The sequence below is a fragment of the Typopeltis vanoorti genome, chromosome 24 (genome assembly GCF_054136105.1).
Source record: "Typopeltis vanoorti isolate ZY-2024b chromosome 24, IOZ_Tvanoo_1.0, whole genome shotgun sequence".
Classification (NCBI taxonomy): Eukaryota; Metazoa; Arthropoda; class Arachnida; order Uropygi; family Thelyphonidae; genus Typopeltis; species Typopeltis vanoorti.
Genome location: NC_143572.1, coordinates 51826346 through 51845161, shown reverse-complemented (window position 1 = coordinate 51845161; position 18816 = coordinate 51826346). Strand labels below are relative to the sequence as shown.

The window sequence follows — 18816 nt, the reverse complement described above, 5'->3', positions numbered from 1 at the left end:
CAACTTCAGAGGTAGTAGCCCGACAACCGAACTACCTCACTACTACTTCGTTAGGCTAATAACTAATAACAAAAATGATACAGTTATAATAGAAGAATTAGAATTTAGTTTAAAAGAAATAAAAAAATTGAACATCACCAGGAGAAGAAATATGCAGGAAAAAGATTTAGAAAGAAGTTTTTATTATTTTAAAATACAGTATATTCAATAGAAAATCCTCAAAAATAATCCAAAAGAGCAATAGAAATTTTTATTAATACAAAAGGTAATAAAGAAGACCATAAAATTATGGAGGTATAAGCATTCTGAATTCCTGATACAAAATATTAAATAAAAAATATTCTGAAAACTTTATGGCTCAGAATGGCTTTAGAAAACGACGCGCATACACAGATCCAGCATGAACGTCCTTTTCTAAAGCAACTAAAGAATTAATAACAGAGAAAAAAAGAGAATACAATCTCGAAACACATACATCATATATATTGATTTTGACAATCCATTTGGTAAGGTAAAATATTCTGTTTAACATATTGCAAGAAAGACAAATACCAAATAGCATTCTAAGAGCTGTTATATGCATCTATAAGGAAAATGAAATATAGATATGACTGAACTTTGAAGTATTGCTCTATTTCATATATATATTTAAATGAAACAATAATAAAATGGAATAGGAAAATAGTAATAACATCAAGGTTCAATTATCACCTAAGGTGAATTTAAACGCACTCCTGTTCAGCTGATAACCAGTGATAATCACAGATTCTGTAAATAACCTTCAGGAAACTCTTCTAAACCTAAATACAGGAAGATGAAAAGGAGATAAGAAAATTATAAAATTTCTAAAACTAATAGGCGGAATAAATTCTGTGCTTAAAGTCAGCCTAGTAAAGAGAAGACAGACTCAATTAAAAATTTATACTACACTACCTTTACCCACGCTGCAATATGGAAGTGAAATTGCAACACCAAACAAAAAAGGTAAGCAAAGACTAATAGCTGCTGAAATGAAATTTATGAAGAAAATAGCAAAATATTCCTCATTTGATAATGAATGACGAAATATGAAAGAATTAAATCAGGAACCAATAATAAAGAATATAAAGAAATATAAATGCAGTTGAACAAAGAGACTTTCTGCTGACTTTTTGATCCCAGAATAGTTGAATGTGTAGATGAATATTTGTGAGAGAATAAAAAAAAATTCAGTGGAGAAAATGGAGAGCAGAATGTGACAAGTCATAAAAGGCAGCAATACAACTATTTGCATGATTGAAAACATATCCTGCACAATATTTACGTGGCATACTGCGAAATCTTGTAATATGCCATCATAAATGTTTTCTAAGTCAAAATATTAAACTATCAACACATGCCTGAGTGCCTGTGATAATACATGTTTTTATGCATATTCAGAGGGGGGGGGGAAACTATCCGGAGCTTTGAAGCAAAAGAGAATGTGAAACCAAATAGCGATGCTATACTAGACTTTTGCACAGTAGCCTGAGAAAGCTACTTTATGGCTTTTGCTGGTGTGTATATGAAAATAGCAGTTTTATTAATCTATGTACAGATTTTTAAAGTAGACGTTTTTCTACGAAACTGTGTATTGAAATATCTATTTTGCTTTGGTTTAACTATCGCATAAAATGAAAAAAAAAAAAATTAGAGAAAGAAGAATATACATTTTACCGTTCTGATTATTGAAAATTATTGAACTGAATCTTTATAAAATTTATATGGGCTTAGAAAATTATGAAGAGGTACTTTTTGAAAATTATGAAGGGGTACTGTTAGCCAAAATTCAAATAATTCATTGATTTATAAGCTGTCATGCTTAATTTAGTTATCTTTCAGTAGATGTCGCTCTCACGTACACTTCGTCATGCCAGCTGAGCAAAATATAGTTTGAGGAGTAGACAAAAATTTGCTGTCAATAACAGTAAGTTGTGACTGGTACCGCCAGGGCCGCGCCAACTCGAGGGTGCAAGGGGTGCACTGCACCCGGGCGACAACATTGATAGGGCGGCATTTTATGTAGCGGATATCTAATTTCGGTTATTCACAAAATAGCCTTATTGTTTTGTTATACCTATAGAAAATATTTCAATACTTTAAAAAGCTTTTTGAGCTGATCCCCCCCCCCTCTTTACTGCTTTGTCGTTTGTTATTGTAACATAAATAATCCGTCTAATGGCATATTAAATTTCCGATCTATAGAAAACAATTCATTACTGTAAAAAGAGACCTTAATGCGTTTTTTGTTTGTTTGTTTCGTTACTCATTTGTTATTGTGCGATCATTTTTTGCCTGTTTTAAAAACAAAACAATACAAAAAGAAGAAAAAATATAAAACCTGAAAAAAAAAATGAACCATGCAAATTTATATATATATATAAACTATATCCCTATCTAGTGCACTGCTGAAACAGGGTTTGGTGCCTGCAACTGACTTGCATTACATTTTAGTAGATAATGCTAAAATTTCCTTTGCGCATAAATTGTACTTTAACAGTCTTTTATACCTTTTATGTATGTTATCTGCTGCAGCATTTTCCATCCAATTCTCATCCAGAGCGGAGAAACTTTTAAACAGAGAATCTTAAAATGCAGAAAAAAAGACATAAAAGCAATAGTAATCTCGTGCCAGGGTCTATTACGGAATTTGACTATAGTGCTACATATCAGTTTTATCAAAATGTCTTACAGCAAAAAAAGCGAACGCTCGCATTTTTCTATGCTAATGAATATGCCTAATGCAGGCAAGTGCTAGCTATTCAGTCCATGCATCCTTTTCAAAATGGACAAGAGAATACACGTTTTTCTATTTTTCTGTTCATTTATAATGTACGGATTTTTTTAGTCATAGTTTCACATAATAAATGAACAGAAAAATAGAAAAACTGAAATGTCAATGTAGCTACGAATATTTTTCATCGTGTAACGATTCCTTTATTTCATACGTATGCTTAAAAAGTAATAAAGCTAATAAAAAATAACAAAATACGGTGGGTTATAATATATTGAACATAATAAGGCAAACATTATACTGACATAAAAACTATTATGCGGCATAGTACACTCATTTAGCTAATAAAGTGATATTCGTAGCTACATTGACATTTCAGATTAAAAACTTTTAGCTAAAATTATTTTTTCAAGTAAAGAAATTAAATTAAGAAAATTTAATTTCTGCAATTTAGTATCCTTGACTTACTTTCCAGCAAAGTAAGCATAAATATACCATCTTGCAAATATCTAGTAACATGAATTCCTTTGGGACTACATTCAATTAACAGGGTTTCTTAAATTCAGTTATATGTTAGTCATTAGTTAGCATTATTCAGCCGTACGACAGATAAATTTCTGAATTTAGTTGCCGACATTGTTTATATCCACAAGCAGTGGCTAGAGTCTAGCCGCTAGACTATAAATCACTGATGCTCAAATAAACAGGTGATCGTGGATAATCACAAACTAACAACTTTTTGTAACAGCATTCTTGTATAGTGACCTATTCACAAAAACTGAGCGATAGGAAACTTTCGCTTAATTTTGACATTAAATATTTCTGACTTCGTTAATCCAATAGATAGCGTTCGAATTCCACTGTGGGATTCGAACCACAGTGTTCAAATCCCATGGTTGGATTCGAACCCACTTGAAGCTATTCACATACTCATTGATGTTTTGGAATGTCTTTGATACCGCTACCCTGTTTAGTGGATGCTTAAGGCGTCTTGAAAAAGTTTTCTTGTTTGGTCTCCTAGATAGAGCAAGTTTGCGGCTTCTAATGTACTATAAGTTTACAAACTTTCTTGGGTGGGATTCACATTAAATCGTCGTAGATCCAAAAGAGATCCAAAATACAAGATGTTACTGAATTTTGTTGAGCCAGCGTAGAATTATTATCATCTCTCAAATCATTTTTACCAATAAACTGATCAATCGAAGCTTATGAATCAAAACAATAAAATTTTATCGAATTCCATCAAGCCAGAGGAGGTTTCGTAATATATAATTTGGAAATAGTGTGTTATTTTTACGACCCTGCGATCGTTCGAAAACTTGAGCTGGTATGGAAAAAAAAAATTAAGAATGCTAAAAATCGAATTTCAATAAAATTCTTCTAGCGCAAGTCCAAGAATAACCTTCATGGAAATATGAAAAAAACCGAACTTAATAAGGATTAGTTTTGCAAAATAATATCACCTTATCATCTAAAGGGGAGTTAACTAATCTCATACAGAAGGGGAAGATATCTTCTTCCTAGAAAATCCGGTTTTTACAAATTATCCGGATAGCACACACACACACACACACACACACACACACACACACACACACACACACACACACACACACACACACACACACACACACACACACAAAGTGGTGTACGTTATGGATGTTAATTGCCTCCTCCTTTCATAGATCCATATCCTTTAAGGAATAAGTATACAATGTACGATTTCTTTTATAATCGTAAAAACTCTTCTGAAGGTATACTCTAGCATATACTAGCCCAAAACTATACTATAAACCTAATCTTGGGAATCATCCCATATTATTTAAGAAAAAAAAATCAATTTATATCTGGTGACAAGTTTGTGATTAATTAAACATCCTACTTAGTCCATGGTAGACTCAATGAAGATGCTTTGAATTTTCTTATTGCCTGTTGAGTATTATACCTATAAGAACTCAAAGAATGTAAACATTATCATTCGCACACTATTTTTTGTTTTGTTTTTTTCAGCCAATAATTTTCCAATCAAAGACGTAAACAGTGTTTAGCAGGGATGAACTAGTTCAGTGTTTGTTCTGTATGAAACAACGTTAACTCATATTACGTCTTTATGTTTTTAAGAAAAGACTAACAAATATAGAGTAGTTTAACTCGTGCAATTTTCCTCCTTATTTGCATATACGGAGAAAACTGCACGAGTTAAACAGCAATCAGTAGGTTGGGAAAGAGCGTTCTAAACTGATATCGCATCTATCGGAAAAATGGAAAGTGATTATCACAGAGGAGGTAATAGGGTACTGATGGGAGAACCTAATAACTTTTCATATATCTAAAAAGAATGCAGTAGTAATAAAAAGAGTGAAGGGTGAAGAGCTTATATTATTTTAATTAAAAACAAAAAAAGATAAATAATTGGACTTACATTCTTTGTTAACAGTATACGAGTGCACCAGTACACGTTCCTGCAATACCAAATACGAAAAAAATTATCATTATCTTCCTGTGGAAACGTCAACAGGTTTCTATGGAAAGTTTATGAAGCTAGTTTCTCAGGAAAATACTCTAATTATTAGAAATATTAATTTGTTCTTGTTATCTTTTTATCACTGCTAAAGGAATATATAAAGAAATATATTTTTATCACTGCTTGAAAATATAACTTGATTTCTATGCACAACTCACCCACTAATGAAGCAGCCAACATAGAATGGAGAAGAAGACAGTGCAATTTCACTATCGAGAAAAGCATACAATGAAAGTAAATGGCTCATAATTAACACCTTTGAGAGAGCCTTGGTAACTCATTCTATTTGGACGATGCTCTCTGATTGGAATCACGTGGTTTCGAATTCATCTAAAGATACAAAGATCTTTATAAGGATTCTTCAATTGCAAAAAGCGCCTACTATCCATAGCAGTTATTTTCCTGGATAGTTACGGCTAATCGAATTCGAGAACCAGTATTAGCCTGCCTGGTTGGTCGAGTGGATAGCGTATCCGCTCTCCTGCCAAAAGGCTGCGGGTTCGAATCCCGCAGTGGGATATGGATGTTTGTGATTGTCTGTGGAAATACCAGTGGTGGTCGGCAGTAGATGGCGTCGGTGTAGTTGCGGTCAGTTGGGGATTGAATGGTGGAGACGGAGTTGTAGATCAGGTGCCCTCCTTCGATGAGTCCTTGGACTCCATGGAGGTGTCAAATAATAATAATAATAATAATAATAATGGAATAACATGAACAAGATTTCCACAGTCTCATAAAATTCGAAAAAATGGAGATAAAATTACAATCATCACATAAAATAGACAACTTCCATTTGAACAAAACTTACTGGAAGAGCCTACATAATCATTAAATGAAAGCATTTGTCACTCGATGAATTCCAAAGTAATCTCAATGTTCTAAATTTAGTTTCGTGATTCCACATTTTAATTACTATTATATATATGTGTATTAAAAAAAATGGCGCCTTCAGACGCAGTCAGCAAGGAGACGACACCCTTAGATTGGATACATCTGGTATGATTTGCGTCGTGTGAGAACCTTTTACAAAGACTTTTCAATTAAAAGTGAGTTGGGTCGGTCTTATACAAAAACGACAATGTTCCTTACTCACAGAATATCGAATTTCCCCCCCCCAAAAAAATAACCTAAAAATCGCCAGAAAATACACAACGTTGATAAACATGATACACTTTGTGCATTATGTGTGCACAATGCATGTGCTCTGCTTTGGCGCAATCCAGCCAACCGTTATAAATATTGCAAATAAGAAGCTGGATGATGTTCGACGTTACATTAAAAAAAAATTAATTCAATAAATAAAGTGCATTCTATTTCGTTGTTTCACAAACGCGAATAACAGTAATACGAGAATTGCAGTATGTTAGTAAATAAGACGTAAATTTGCACAAGGCATTTGGTTTATTACAGCTAACGAAACAATAATGTAGACAGTGTCTTTAATATTTTCGAACTTCAAGAAATCCCGACTAATCTAGACATCTTAGAGCTTCATAATACCGAACATTTTAATCATTGGGGTGTGGCTAATGAGAATTCTGGTCACACCTAAAGGACCTGCAAGCAAATTCCGCATATCGTTACAAAATTGATGGCATTAAGGATATGATTGTGGGTTGTCATAGACGCCTTGATGATCGTTATTCGCTGGTCTACGTACTCAGCTGGATATTTCACAACAGTGATCACATTTAGTGAACATGGTTACTATATAGTTAATTATTTAGTTACTGCATACAATTAATTTAAATTAAATTAACACTTTTTAAAGTAGAATTAGGACGTATGAGTACATTCTTATCTCTAATATGCAAAAAGGAACAGAAGTTTCAGCAGCAAAGACTTTCGTACAAATAAGATTCGACTGAACTATTGACCCGATTGTAAAGAACAAGGGAAAAAAAAAACTTTTCCTTTTTCTGTTGGACAACTAGGATGTATGACGCAACGGTTTCTACACAGTTCTTTTCAAAAGAGGTGACGCTCGCTGTGAAGATAACCTATTCATAAACTATCCATTACATTATTTTATGCCATTAACGTGTATGTTGCATTTCCATATGTTATTGCTTTCTCTTTGATTGTCGTAGAAGGTAAATTACAAACTTAGCCAAAAATAAAGACACACCTTAAAAAACAAATACAGAAAACCATAAGAAGGAGCATCACTATAAAGCCGACTAAATATTCGCAAAAGGTTCCGTCAGCGGGGAACACACGCAGATTCCCTTTAGTGCATAGTTAAAGTAAAATTTTATAATTTATATTCATGATAATAACCTGAAATAAATGGGTATAATTAATTATGACCTACAAATGTGGTGTGCAGTAGCGTAATGGGATGAACGACGGTGCGTTTCACCCTTCAATTAGAAAATGCCTGAGTTCGAAGCTCGTTGGGAAGGGAGGAATTTTTACATGTTTTTTTTTCCAATTGAAGCTGAACTAGCCGACCTCATACGGAGGTAGCAGGGTTTTTAATACCCGAAACTCGGGTTTTTCATCCCACATACAGACAAATCGGCCTTCAGAACACTCGCAATTTACAGACAAAAATATTAGTGGTGGTGGTGGTGTCCAATAGATGATGTTGGTGTAGATGATATGATGGGAGTGGCAGTTCGGTGTAGTTGATGGATTAAGTGGTGGACACGGAGAGTTGTAAAGTGGATGCCCTCCCTCCCTCTATGAGTCCTTGGACTCCTTGGAGGTCATGTAATAATAATAATAATAATCCGTTTTGTCTTCTTCAACTTAACTGTCTTTAGAATGGGTACAGTCCCCTGATTGGGGTCATAGTGAATTAATGCAGCCGGCACATCAGATCCACAGGCAAGTATTTATGCCTGTAGATCTTTTATGTTTACGGGGAGGGTTTGCTTCTTTGGAAGAAGGAAAAACCCGAAACTGAGATTTTTCATTCCTTCAAACCGGCCAATTCCCCCCCCCTTCCCCGTACAAAAAAGTCCTCCACACCCATATGAGACAGGCTAACAATTCGAACCCAGAAAGATCCGGGTTCGAATGCACATCAAATAAGAAAAAACATTTCTAAGCGATTTTCAGATGAATGTGAGCTAGCCGGTAATAAAAAAATTCTAGGATTTTACACTGTGTGTGTGTGTGTGTGTGTGTGTGTGTGTGTGTGTGTGTGTGTGTGTGTGTGTGTGTGCGAGCGAGCGCGCTCTCGCTGCAGATTGGCTATAGAGGGCCATTAGAGAGAGAGAGATTTCTGACAAAATACGCAGGCTGATTACCATTCTGGCACCTTATATTACAGCACCAGTAATTAGCTTGACCGCCTATGACATCCAGTCCATTTCGGTCTTGTAAACGAGGATATACTTGCTAAGGATGGGGGGGATCAAAACTGAACAAATAACCAACCGTTGTCATTCTCTAATGTTTTTTAACTCTAAAATCCTCCGTAGGATTAATGCCGCCTACCACATGCCACTGTATATTGAATAATCCATAGTTAGACTAATCGGATTATCTATTCCACGGCTAATCTGTTATGGAACGCAAGAGTAATTAAACATGGACAGTATTAGGCACCTACACGCTTAGACTATTACACAGAATTGTTCACAGCATAGCAGAACAGTAATAAATAAGGATTCTAATGTCTCTGATGCATAATTAGAGTTTCTCTGAAAGCCATTCCATAGATAACGTTCAGTAAGTTAGATGAAAAGCAATTTCGCAAAAGTAATTTGCAAACTGTACAGAAAATTTCCAGTATAGCACGTTTCTGTAATAAAGGTTATTGAGCAACATTTCCATAAATTTTGTAGATGTTTGAGGGAAAGTATTTTGCTAAATGCATGGAAGTGTAGGAGGCAAACAGAATAACTATTTCACATTGTTTGTTTCCTATGAGTTTGTAAGGAAATGCAAACAAAAGCGTCTATCCCTTCCAATTAGATTTATAGTTCAGTAAGAAATATACTGTGTTTGCCTTTAATGCAAAAAAAAACTATATTGTATCTGAAATTAATTTAAAAAATAGAAAAATGTAGAAGTTAATTATAAAGTGCAAAAGTCAAAGTCCGTAAACAATGTTTTGGAATTCTTTAATTTTAATTTCTTTACTAGACTATTTGGGTTGTTTAAGATTAACGATGAACGATGTTACCAAGAGGAAGGAGAGAATGTCCGGGGGGGATGAAAAGTTGTGATAATCACCATGAAGGAATTCAGGTAGAACCTCAAATGAGGTGTTCATCAGAACTTTTCAGCCCCCCCCCGTATTACCTACGAAGTGTTCACAAACTACCATGTCGGTTTTATATGCAGGAATCAAGTTTTTGCGAGGAAATCACGACCAGCTCGATCCGAGACCGGTTAATTCAGATGCCAACTTGTCTTTAACAAAATCCGAACCTAGACCTGTCGAATCAATCCTCTACTGCTCTGAGTCATAAACTCCAGTCGTATACTGAAAATTGTTCAAATAAAGGAGAAGGAGTTCTGTTCTAAACGTTTAAGTGTAATCATTTTTCTTCTTCCTTCTAAGTATTAGGCCTACTGACCTGTTATAGCGCTATTCTAAGCCCTTATAAGTCGAACCCGTCCCGAGGATAAGGTAACTAACCCTATGCCTCCCGGTATATTCTATAGCTGTAGCTGCGAGTGTTCAAGAGGCCGGTTTGCCTGGTTGAGGAAGGAAAAACCCCACATAAACTGGGGAGAAAAACCCCTGCTGTCCACCCGGCCAACTTGGACACTCCTTTCGCAGGCATATGGTTGCGAAGCGCATAGCCATTCAGCTAACCACGGGGACTTTTTAAGTGTAATTAAAAATGCTAAATATGGCTATCCAAAGCCTTCTCTTTTAAATAATTTCGCTTCATTTTAATAGTTCTCGGAGTTTTCTTTATGATAATTATATTAAGTATCATAAATGGCCTAAAATTAGTGAGGAGAAGTATTACTAAAACTGACGTGTGACTAGAGTTCAATAGCAAAACAAGATTATTAATGAATTATGCGTATAAAAATTATGTCCCGCGGGTTAATAGCAGACATCTAAATTAGCGAAGCATGAAAAAGATATCGTGAGATATGAGTTATGCAAGGTTTGTTCAAAACTATCGCGGCTGATACTGCAGAAAACAAAAATTAATTGCAGAATGTTTCCTAGCAAAGTAAATCTTCTTTCGAGGTTTCATTAAGTAAAGGAAGAGAACATATTCAAAGATTATATGAGCGTAAATACTTTAAAAATTGTACCTCTCAAATCGATTCGGCTCGTTGTGTAAAACATCAAAAGGATTGACCTCCATTATTTTGTTTGCAAAGAAAATTAAGGTGTAACCGTATATAGTACAGCGTGATGAGGCACACCATTTTTGTTCTTAATCAAATGTTGAAGTACTATCTGGAAAACGCTGCATTTACCCCCCCACACACACACAGTTGAAATAAAACTTGAATTTTGGGATATTTGGAAAACGGGCAGTTATATGCAAAACCCAAAATACAGCATCTCTTTCATTTCTTCCATTTATTGGAAGCATCTCTTGATTTCGCCAAGAGATGCTTCCAATAAATGGAGATTTGCTGCAGGAAATATGTAAATAGCGTAGAAATTCCATTAATATTCTACGAATTATGGGATTTCTTCACTTTTTACACATAGAAAATGTTCTAAGTAATATAACTTCACTATATGTAAGATCACGTTCTTTAGGATAGTTTTGTCTGAAAATTCGAACACAACTATAATTTAACATTTTTGAAATACTTTTATTTGCTGACTTTAATAATAAGAATGTTTGAATTTTCGGACAAAACTATCCTAAATAACATGATCTTACATATAGTGAAGTTACATTACTTAGAATATTTTCTAACAATTTTAGAATGCATGTATTATAATATCATAAATACTCTAATAATAGCCTAACATAATTAAAATAATAATGTAAAATATCTCTAAATACCTCGCTAAAACAAACCAGTCTAAATTACGAAGTCATTCCTTGACTTCTACTTAATTCAATAATTAAACGAAATATGATGCTGTGTGATGATAAATATTTACAATTTTAGTTACAAGTTTTAGACTTACATTGTCAACAGAAAAATACAACTTTGAATACCACCACACACACAAGCGCATGCATAAGAAACCCACAGCCTCTGCCGATAGAAACTGAATGCTTTAGCTGTCAGTATATCATCCTGACTCTTTTAGTTGTCCAAAGTATATCATCACTAGATGATAACTAGAACTGATACAGATGAAGAGGGATCAATGCCGCCTTCTATAATTATTTTCTCTAGATGAACAGATTTCAATGAAATTTATCACTTGGGATGTAAATGAGTTATATTATAAACTTAAATTTTTCCTTTAAATCGAATTATTTTTAGTGGCAAACTTTTGCAAAATGAATCGAAACGCTATAAAATTATATGTTTCAGACATTTGGAACGTCATTGCAATTTCAGTTACGCTTAGATCATGTTTAATTAGAAAAATTATTCGAAACGTTACAAAATTATACGTTACAAATTATCATAAATAATATGACAAACTGCTTATTTGGATTAGTATGTTAATTTGAAGCCATCTCCTTATGATTGACTCGAATTATTTACTTGCTTTCTTCTTTATCACACGATTTTATTATCTAGAAGCTTTTTACGCTATTTTTGCTCTCTCTCTCGTATCTTTCCATCTAATCCGTATTTACCTGGCCGACTTTTGTGCCATTCATTTTTTTTTTTTTCTCTCTTTACGTATTGCCTAACAACAGCGAATACGTAATAGGGTAAAGTATTTTCCCTTTCCTTTACTTAAGAAACCTTTAGGGGGCAACTAAGAAAATTGCCTCACTGCCCAACAAACATGCGGCTTCTATAGTGACAAATCAGCGTGCGTTCGTAGCTAAACCAACTAAACTCTTTTGTGTGTCCAAAACCTGTGATTTACGAAAAAAACAGACTCTCGTAAAGGCGACAGATCAAATCTTGTCTTGTAGAATATCATAAACAGGATTTATATAGTGATAGCTCTGTAGTCATGGAAACAGAGATTGAAATATGAAGAACAAAGCTATAGAAAACCTCACATGTTTTTCCTTTGTCTGGTGGAGAACCAAGATGCGAGTAAAATGTTCACAAAAATGACCTTTCTTTTTTTTTCTTTCCAAATTGATCCTCATCAGGTTGTGTTGTAAAAACATGTTGCCAAAAATACCCTACAAAAAATAAAAAAAGGGATTATTTTCCCACTCATTCGGTACCATGTTTTATTTGTCTATCACTCTAGAAGAATAACTTTCCTAAACTCTACCAATTTTAAACTTTGAACAACAGGTGTTTCGAATACTAATCTTATATTTACTTTCGGGTAAAATGAAGCATTGGCTACGGCTCTGATTCTCCAGAAGAGCTCGTGGTGGTATGACATTTAAACGAAACCATCTACGAGACAAACTCATTTTCTGTCAAGAGCAGGTGGCACACTTCAAAGCGGCTTTTCAAACGAATACTTTCAATCAGAGAATGTAAACTTCCTCGCTATTTAGATCGAGTCGGACATGTTTTCTGTACGAGAATAAATCTCGAAACTTTAATGGGTTAATATCACCGGATGTTATTTGGTATTGAAGACTATTTTAACTAGTTGGATCTTAACATGTTTCTCATTTCAAAATTTATTCTCAAAAGATATTCTCTTTTCAAAATAATTTAGCTTAGATTTGTAACTTACTTGAGGTATAAGTCTGCCTTGTTGATTATGTTGCAATCATCTCTATAAGTAGAATGTTTATAAACACTAATAACCTTCATTCAGTAAGTAATTCGGATACTTTTTATGTTCAGAAGTAAGACTGTGAAAATGAAATGTAGTGAACTAAATTTATGGAACAAGATAAACAATTAAAAATGATATCAAATTACAAAAAAAAAAGCCCTCACTTTATGTTTTTTGCTTGATGATCATATAGAAAGTTTATAGATTCGATGGGTAGTTTGAATTTCAGAATTCCTAGTTGGTTGCGTGCAAATAAAATAAATATGACTTAACATGGCTTTACACGGAGATAGCAATACCAACGGATTTCGAATCAGATTTTTCAAGAATTTCTAATTTTCTTGAAATCCTTGAAAATTTGTAAACGAATATAAGATATTGATAACTTTTTCAATATCGTAAATTAAATTAAATTAAATACTTATATAAATTAAATAATTATTAATTAAATACTGATGATGCAAAATCAGGAAGAGCGATAGTCAATTCAGATGACGTAGATATCTTGCAGGATGACTTAAATAGGCTGACGGTATAGATTAAGGTAAATGGCTGTCAGTTTAACGTGGCTAAGTGTAAGGCGATGCACTTCGGGAGGATGAGATCACATGCTGTTTACTATATTAATGGAACTGAACTGCAAGAAGTTGATGAGGCAAGGGACTTGGGGAGTTATTGTGAACAGAGGACTAAAGTTTAAAGGGCATTTGCAAAGGTTGCCAAAACATCACATCAGATTACATGGTTATTGAGGAACACGCTGACAAGCAGGGATAAGGATGTGATTGTCCCACTTTATAAAGCATTAATAAGCCCTCATTTGGACTATCGCGCACAGATCTGGTTACCTGAATGAAGAAATGATGGGGAGGATTCAGAAGCGAGTTACAAAGATGGTTGCAGGTCTGTGGGATGTTTCCTACGAGGATAGATTGAAGGTCTGTGGGCTCCAAAAACTAGCTGATTACGTAGGAGAGGAGATATGATAGAGGCATATAAGTTATTAAAGGGGTTTTATAGGATTGATACTTATGACGTTTTTCTGAACAGTGCAGGAAGGGAGAGAACGACGGGCCATCCCTGGAGATTGTGTAAGAGTGTGATTAAACAAGAATGTTAAGGACTAGATTTTTTTGCTTGGAGGGTTGTAAATGGGTGGAATGCGTTTCCAGAGGTGGTTGTGAATGCTTCCTCTGTGAATGAATTTAAGGAGAAGTATGACAGATGTTGTGTAAATAAAATTAGTGTTTCAATGTAGGGTCTCCCGCGATGAGACTTTTGACTCTATGGAGACACCGTTATAATAATAATAATAACAATAATAACAACAATTTAAAACAAAAACAAACAAAAAAATTCCACTGATGTACTCATATGCATTTATTTTTGACTACGTTGCTACATGTGCATCTATACCATGACCATATGATCTCTCTCTCTCCCCTTCAGCGATGTCAGGAATGATATTTTAGGTCGGATCTCCGGAAATTAATAAAGATTATAATCTCAGATTATTACACAGAAAGCGACACAGTGAGTACAAGTTTACTAGGTGTTATGTAACAGCGGGATCTTTGACGGTAGCCAGCTGTTCACATTTGTCTTTCAGAAAGCAAAAGGGCACATAAAACATCCTCTATCTACCGATTGGAGGAGTCCAGGATCCTCCCGTTCGGACGCATTCCAATCAACAAAGCAGTTAACTGGCGAGATACACTCATTAGCATTGGCATTAGGGGCTATTCGTGCAAAATATGAGCAATTGGAATCCAAGATTAATGCTCAAGATCTTGAGAGCTGAGGAAAATGAGATTGCATCAGTATTAGTGACGCATTAGGAGGAAGGTCAAGTAATTCAATGAGGTCGAAAGTTTCTTCAGGGATGTAAAATTTGAAAAAAAAGCTACATGTTCTATCAGTAATCCAAGTTGACTGAAGGAATTAGACATGTTTTGTTGGAATACTGATTATCATGCAATCGAAATAGAAAATCATTTAATGGACGAACATTCGGAATGGAAGTGATGAAATCATTATCCTTATATAGAGTCCTTGGAATTTATTTAGCGCATAAAAATATTGATATACTTCTGAAGACTTACGTCTTTTTGTAGTGGGGGTGGCAATCATATTCTGGAGGGGATGGTCTCTCTCTTTTTCCCCTCCCCGAAATTTAGAATTCTTGGGGAATTCTTTTAAAATAAATTAGGTGAATTTTTTTTTGTATTTATAATATTGTGTTTCAGAACATTTTTAAAGAGATTATAAAAGTTGATCTTGTACTCATTTTTGTTGTTGTGTATTTATTTTCAGCAAAACTGGATGCCGTTAAGACTTACATGCGCATGCGCAGAGTGCCTGAGCATCTTCAGAACAAGGTAATCAAATGGTTCGACTATCTATGGATGACGCAGAAATCGTCGGACGAAGAGAGGTCAGTAGGTTCGCTACCGGATAAGCTTAAAGCTGAAATTGCCATCCACGTTCATTTGGACACGTTAAAGAGGGTGGAAATTTTTCAAAACACCGAGGCAGGCTTCCTGTGCGAGTTGGTGCTACGGTTAAGGCCTGTTCTCTTCAGCCCAGGGGACTACATATGCAGGAAAGGTAAAAAAAAAAAAACCACTTGGCTTTTGTATCGAGTATGTTAATATTAATTAACGTGCTCACTTGTTGAAAATATAATTAATGGGAAAATGATGGGAAAATATCTCACTAAATAACTTAATAAATGCAATAAACGTTTTATATAGCATTTACTGAAAATTCTCCGAAGGCCAAGACGATATTTCTGAAGATTTAACATAATGTAAAAAAATATGAAGAAATAATAATTTTCTTTTATATTCTTATATCCTCTGTTTTGATTAGCGAAAGTAATTAAAGATACCAGCGATTTTTGCTTCAGTTATTTTATCCCAATAATTACCAAACCTTTCATCGGTATTGCTGCTGTTCTAGAGACCCGGAAGATCGTTTATCTCAAATAAAAAGATAAACTGAAATTACGTTACAAAAACTTAGAACCTTTTTTGTCTTTAAAAAAAAAACAAAAATTAAAGATTTTTATGATCACCATTACAGAACAGAGGAAAACAGTTTATAACTTAAAAATCATTCAACTAACGTCAAATAATTTAATTAATGCGAATAATGTTGTATGGTTGAAGATTAGCACTGAAGACACGATGCTTCACTATTAAGCTTATCAGCTGCGTGTTTCTCATGTCATTTGCTCTGTTTAGCTGTGGGCGGGGATAGAAGTTCTCTGAGGGGTTATCATCTCTATTTGGAATTCGGCTCGCCTTTTTTCAAACTCGTTAAAAAAGCCTAGAAAACTTTCCTTAAGTTCCTTACTGGATTCGTGCCGAGATTCGTGTAAAGAAGAGATGCTAATATCCATAACTACCCTACGGTTATCTCTTAGAAAAGATCTATTTAAGCAAACATCTTGTAAGAGAACACCTTAAATTTTTATAGAATTTAGTGGCATTTTTGTTTTGGCTTATTTATTACGAATGATGAAATAATTACAATAACCATTAACTGTAATGAAAACAAACAGTACAAACTAAGCCATTAATTATTGCCTAATACTTTGCATAATAGTTGCTATATTAGACTTGTAAATGTCTTAGCTTATCAACGTTGCATTTAAAAGTTGTGATGGGCAAAATGATAAAAACTTTTGGGTGCTTAAAAACATTTCTGTGGTAAGTTAATGGAATGAGACTGCAAATAAACGAAATGGAAATTATTTTTCAAGCCATTTTTGTTCCCCACATATAATAGAATTTGCACATGTTAAGTTAATGCATTTTCATCCGCTTTGGCATTCTTGAACGGGTTTGTTCCAATCGATGCTTTAATAATTTCTCATTTGCATGCAGCCTCTCCTATTCCCGGACCAAAAAAACGCTTACATTATTATTTTTTTTTCTTCCCAGATCGCTTCGTTGATTTCATGAGAGTGTAGAAAGCACTGAAAATCATTTTCAAATGACAGATCAGTCCACTTCTTAACACTCTCACATCTCGTACGCTATGTGTTTCGCTGCTGCATCATGACAGAGTTCCCAACGCATCCTTCTAAATCATTTTACGATACCTAAATTACGAAGACGTGTCTATCACACTCAATTCCTCCAACATTCATCTTCTAGCAAAGAATTGGAAATGTTTTATATGCAAACGAGATCATATAAATGCGTCGATGCCAGAATGATAGTGCTTTTCCCTGGTGGTGGAAAGACTATTACAGCAATCATTCAATGGTAATGTCTTTCTCTTTCATTGTTTTCTTGTTTATTTTACTTCTTTATATTCCATTCTAAGCTTATGTATAACACAACCGCTTCTTACTCCTAGAGAACTGAAAGAGATTTTTTGCTAGCTCGAGATGGCTCTGTTTCTAGCTACGCGAATAACTTTCAGGAACAAAATCTCTAAGGATTTAAGCACTTCCAAGTACCATCGCCAAGAGAATGTCTAAAAATATTTCTTCTTACCTTCAGCATTTGAATATTTCATGGGTTTTTCTTTGTTGATTTAGTTCCTATGTCTAGTCTACTATTTTTGGTTTCAGTCATGTTTGGAGTCAAAACAGGAGTTAATAATTTATACTGCTAAACACTCAAAGAAGCATTTCTGTACTTTATAATTTTATATACAAGTCTAAAAATACTACCTCATGGATTAGTTAAAGGTGGAGAGGTATTTTTATTTAAAAGTACTTTAATTAGTGCAAAAATATTTTATCTAAACTGCGTTAATGTTTTTGCACTCGACTGGCTATTTTATTTAGTACAGCCATCTCCTTAGCAATCTCCCTAACAGTAGCATCTCCATTAACTCCTGGGAACACTCCTCACTCGTCAGGATGTAAACTTCACAAGGTGACAAAAACATTTCCACGAAATTCAGGTCTACGAAGACTCGATTGCATCAGCAGTTGCCCAAATGGTCCCATTTGTAAACTGCGAGTGGATGGGGAAGATTTGTGTTGCAAACAGCTCGTTCCATCTCAACCCACAGTTATGTCTACTAAATCAAACCTTATCTGGTTTGATTTAGTAGACCAAAAGTTATTTTCGGGCTTCTGGAAACGTTCACACGATCTGTGCTTTGCAATATGGATTTCTCTGATGAATATAAGTTATTTACTAGACTGATTGCTTGTGAACATAAAGAAATGCACTTGGTTTACCGGTGACTTAGCATTCAGCCGTCTCGCTAAGGCTATCATGGCCTCTAACGTGTGCCAAGAAAAAAAAACAATAACAAATAACATTCAGCGCTTACAGTGCTGCTGCTAACTGGCATGATAGATACCTTGATTTGCTTTGTTATTACACACTTTTCTCTGCCACCGAATGTAACAGTCAAATCCGGGATTCGTCGAACAAGCGATATTTTTCCACTCCTCAGGTATCCAGTATACCCATTGCTTGTTTTTAGTTAACAGGAGTGGAACTCAGCGAACTCATCTGCTATTGTACGCTTACTGTGACAAGATCAGATACATGTCTTTGCAGAATTCTACTGTATATTATGAGGATTCTTGCAATTCTCCGTTGGCTCTTCATATTAGTAAGCTTCTCACTACCGCAGTAACATCTGTCTATCGACAGATGTCTTCTGTGATGTTTCCAGCATGTTCAGCACTAAATGTCATTCCATAGTCAAAATCATTTGGGCTATTGGCCAATATCGCAATGCACAATTGTGTGTGTGTGTGTGTGTGTGTGTGTGCGCGCATAACACACACACACA

At 34.6% G+C, this 18816-nt stretch overlaps 1 protein-coding gene across 1 annotated transcript in view; it reads left to right on the top strand.

The window, feature by feature from the left end:
- The window catches only part of LOC150093193 (uncharacterized), a 154450-nt gene that overhangs the window by 119061 nt on the left and 16573 nt on the right, over positions 1-18816 (top strand). The window contains exon 2 of the mRNA XM_090413742.1: positions 15358-15651. Coding sequence (XP_090269868.1) covers positions 15358-15651 — 294 coding nt within the window. The remainder of the gene's footprint in view (positions 1-15357; positions 15652-18816) is intronic.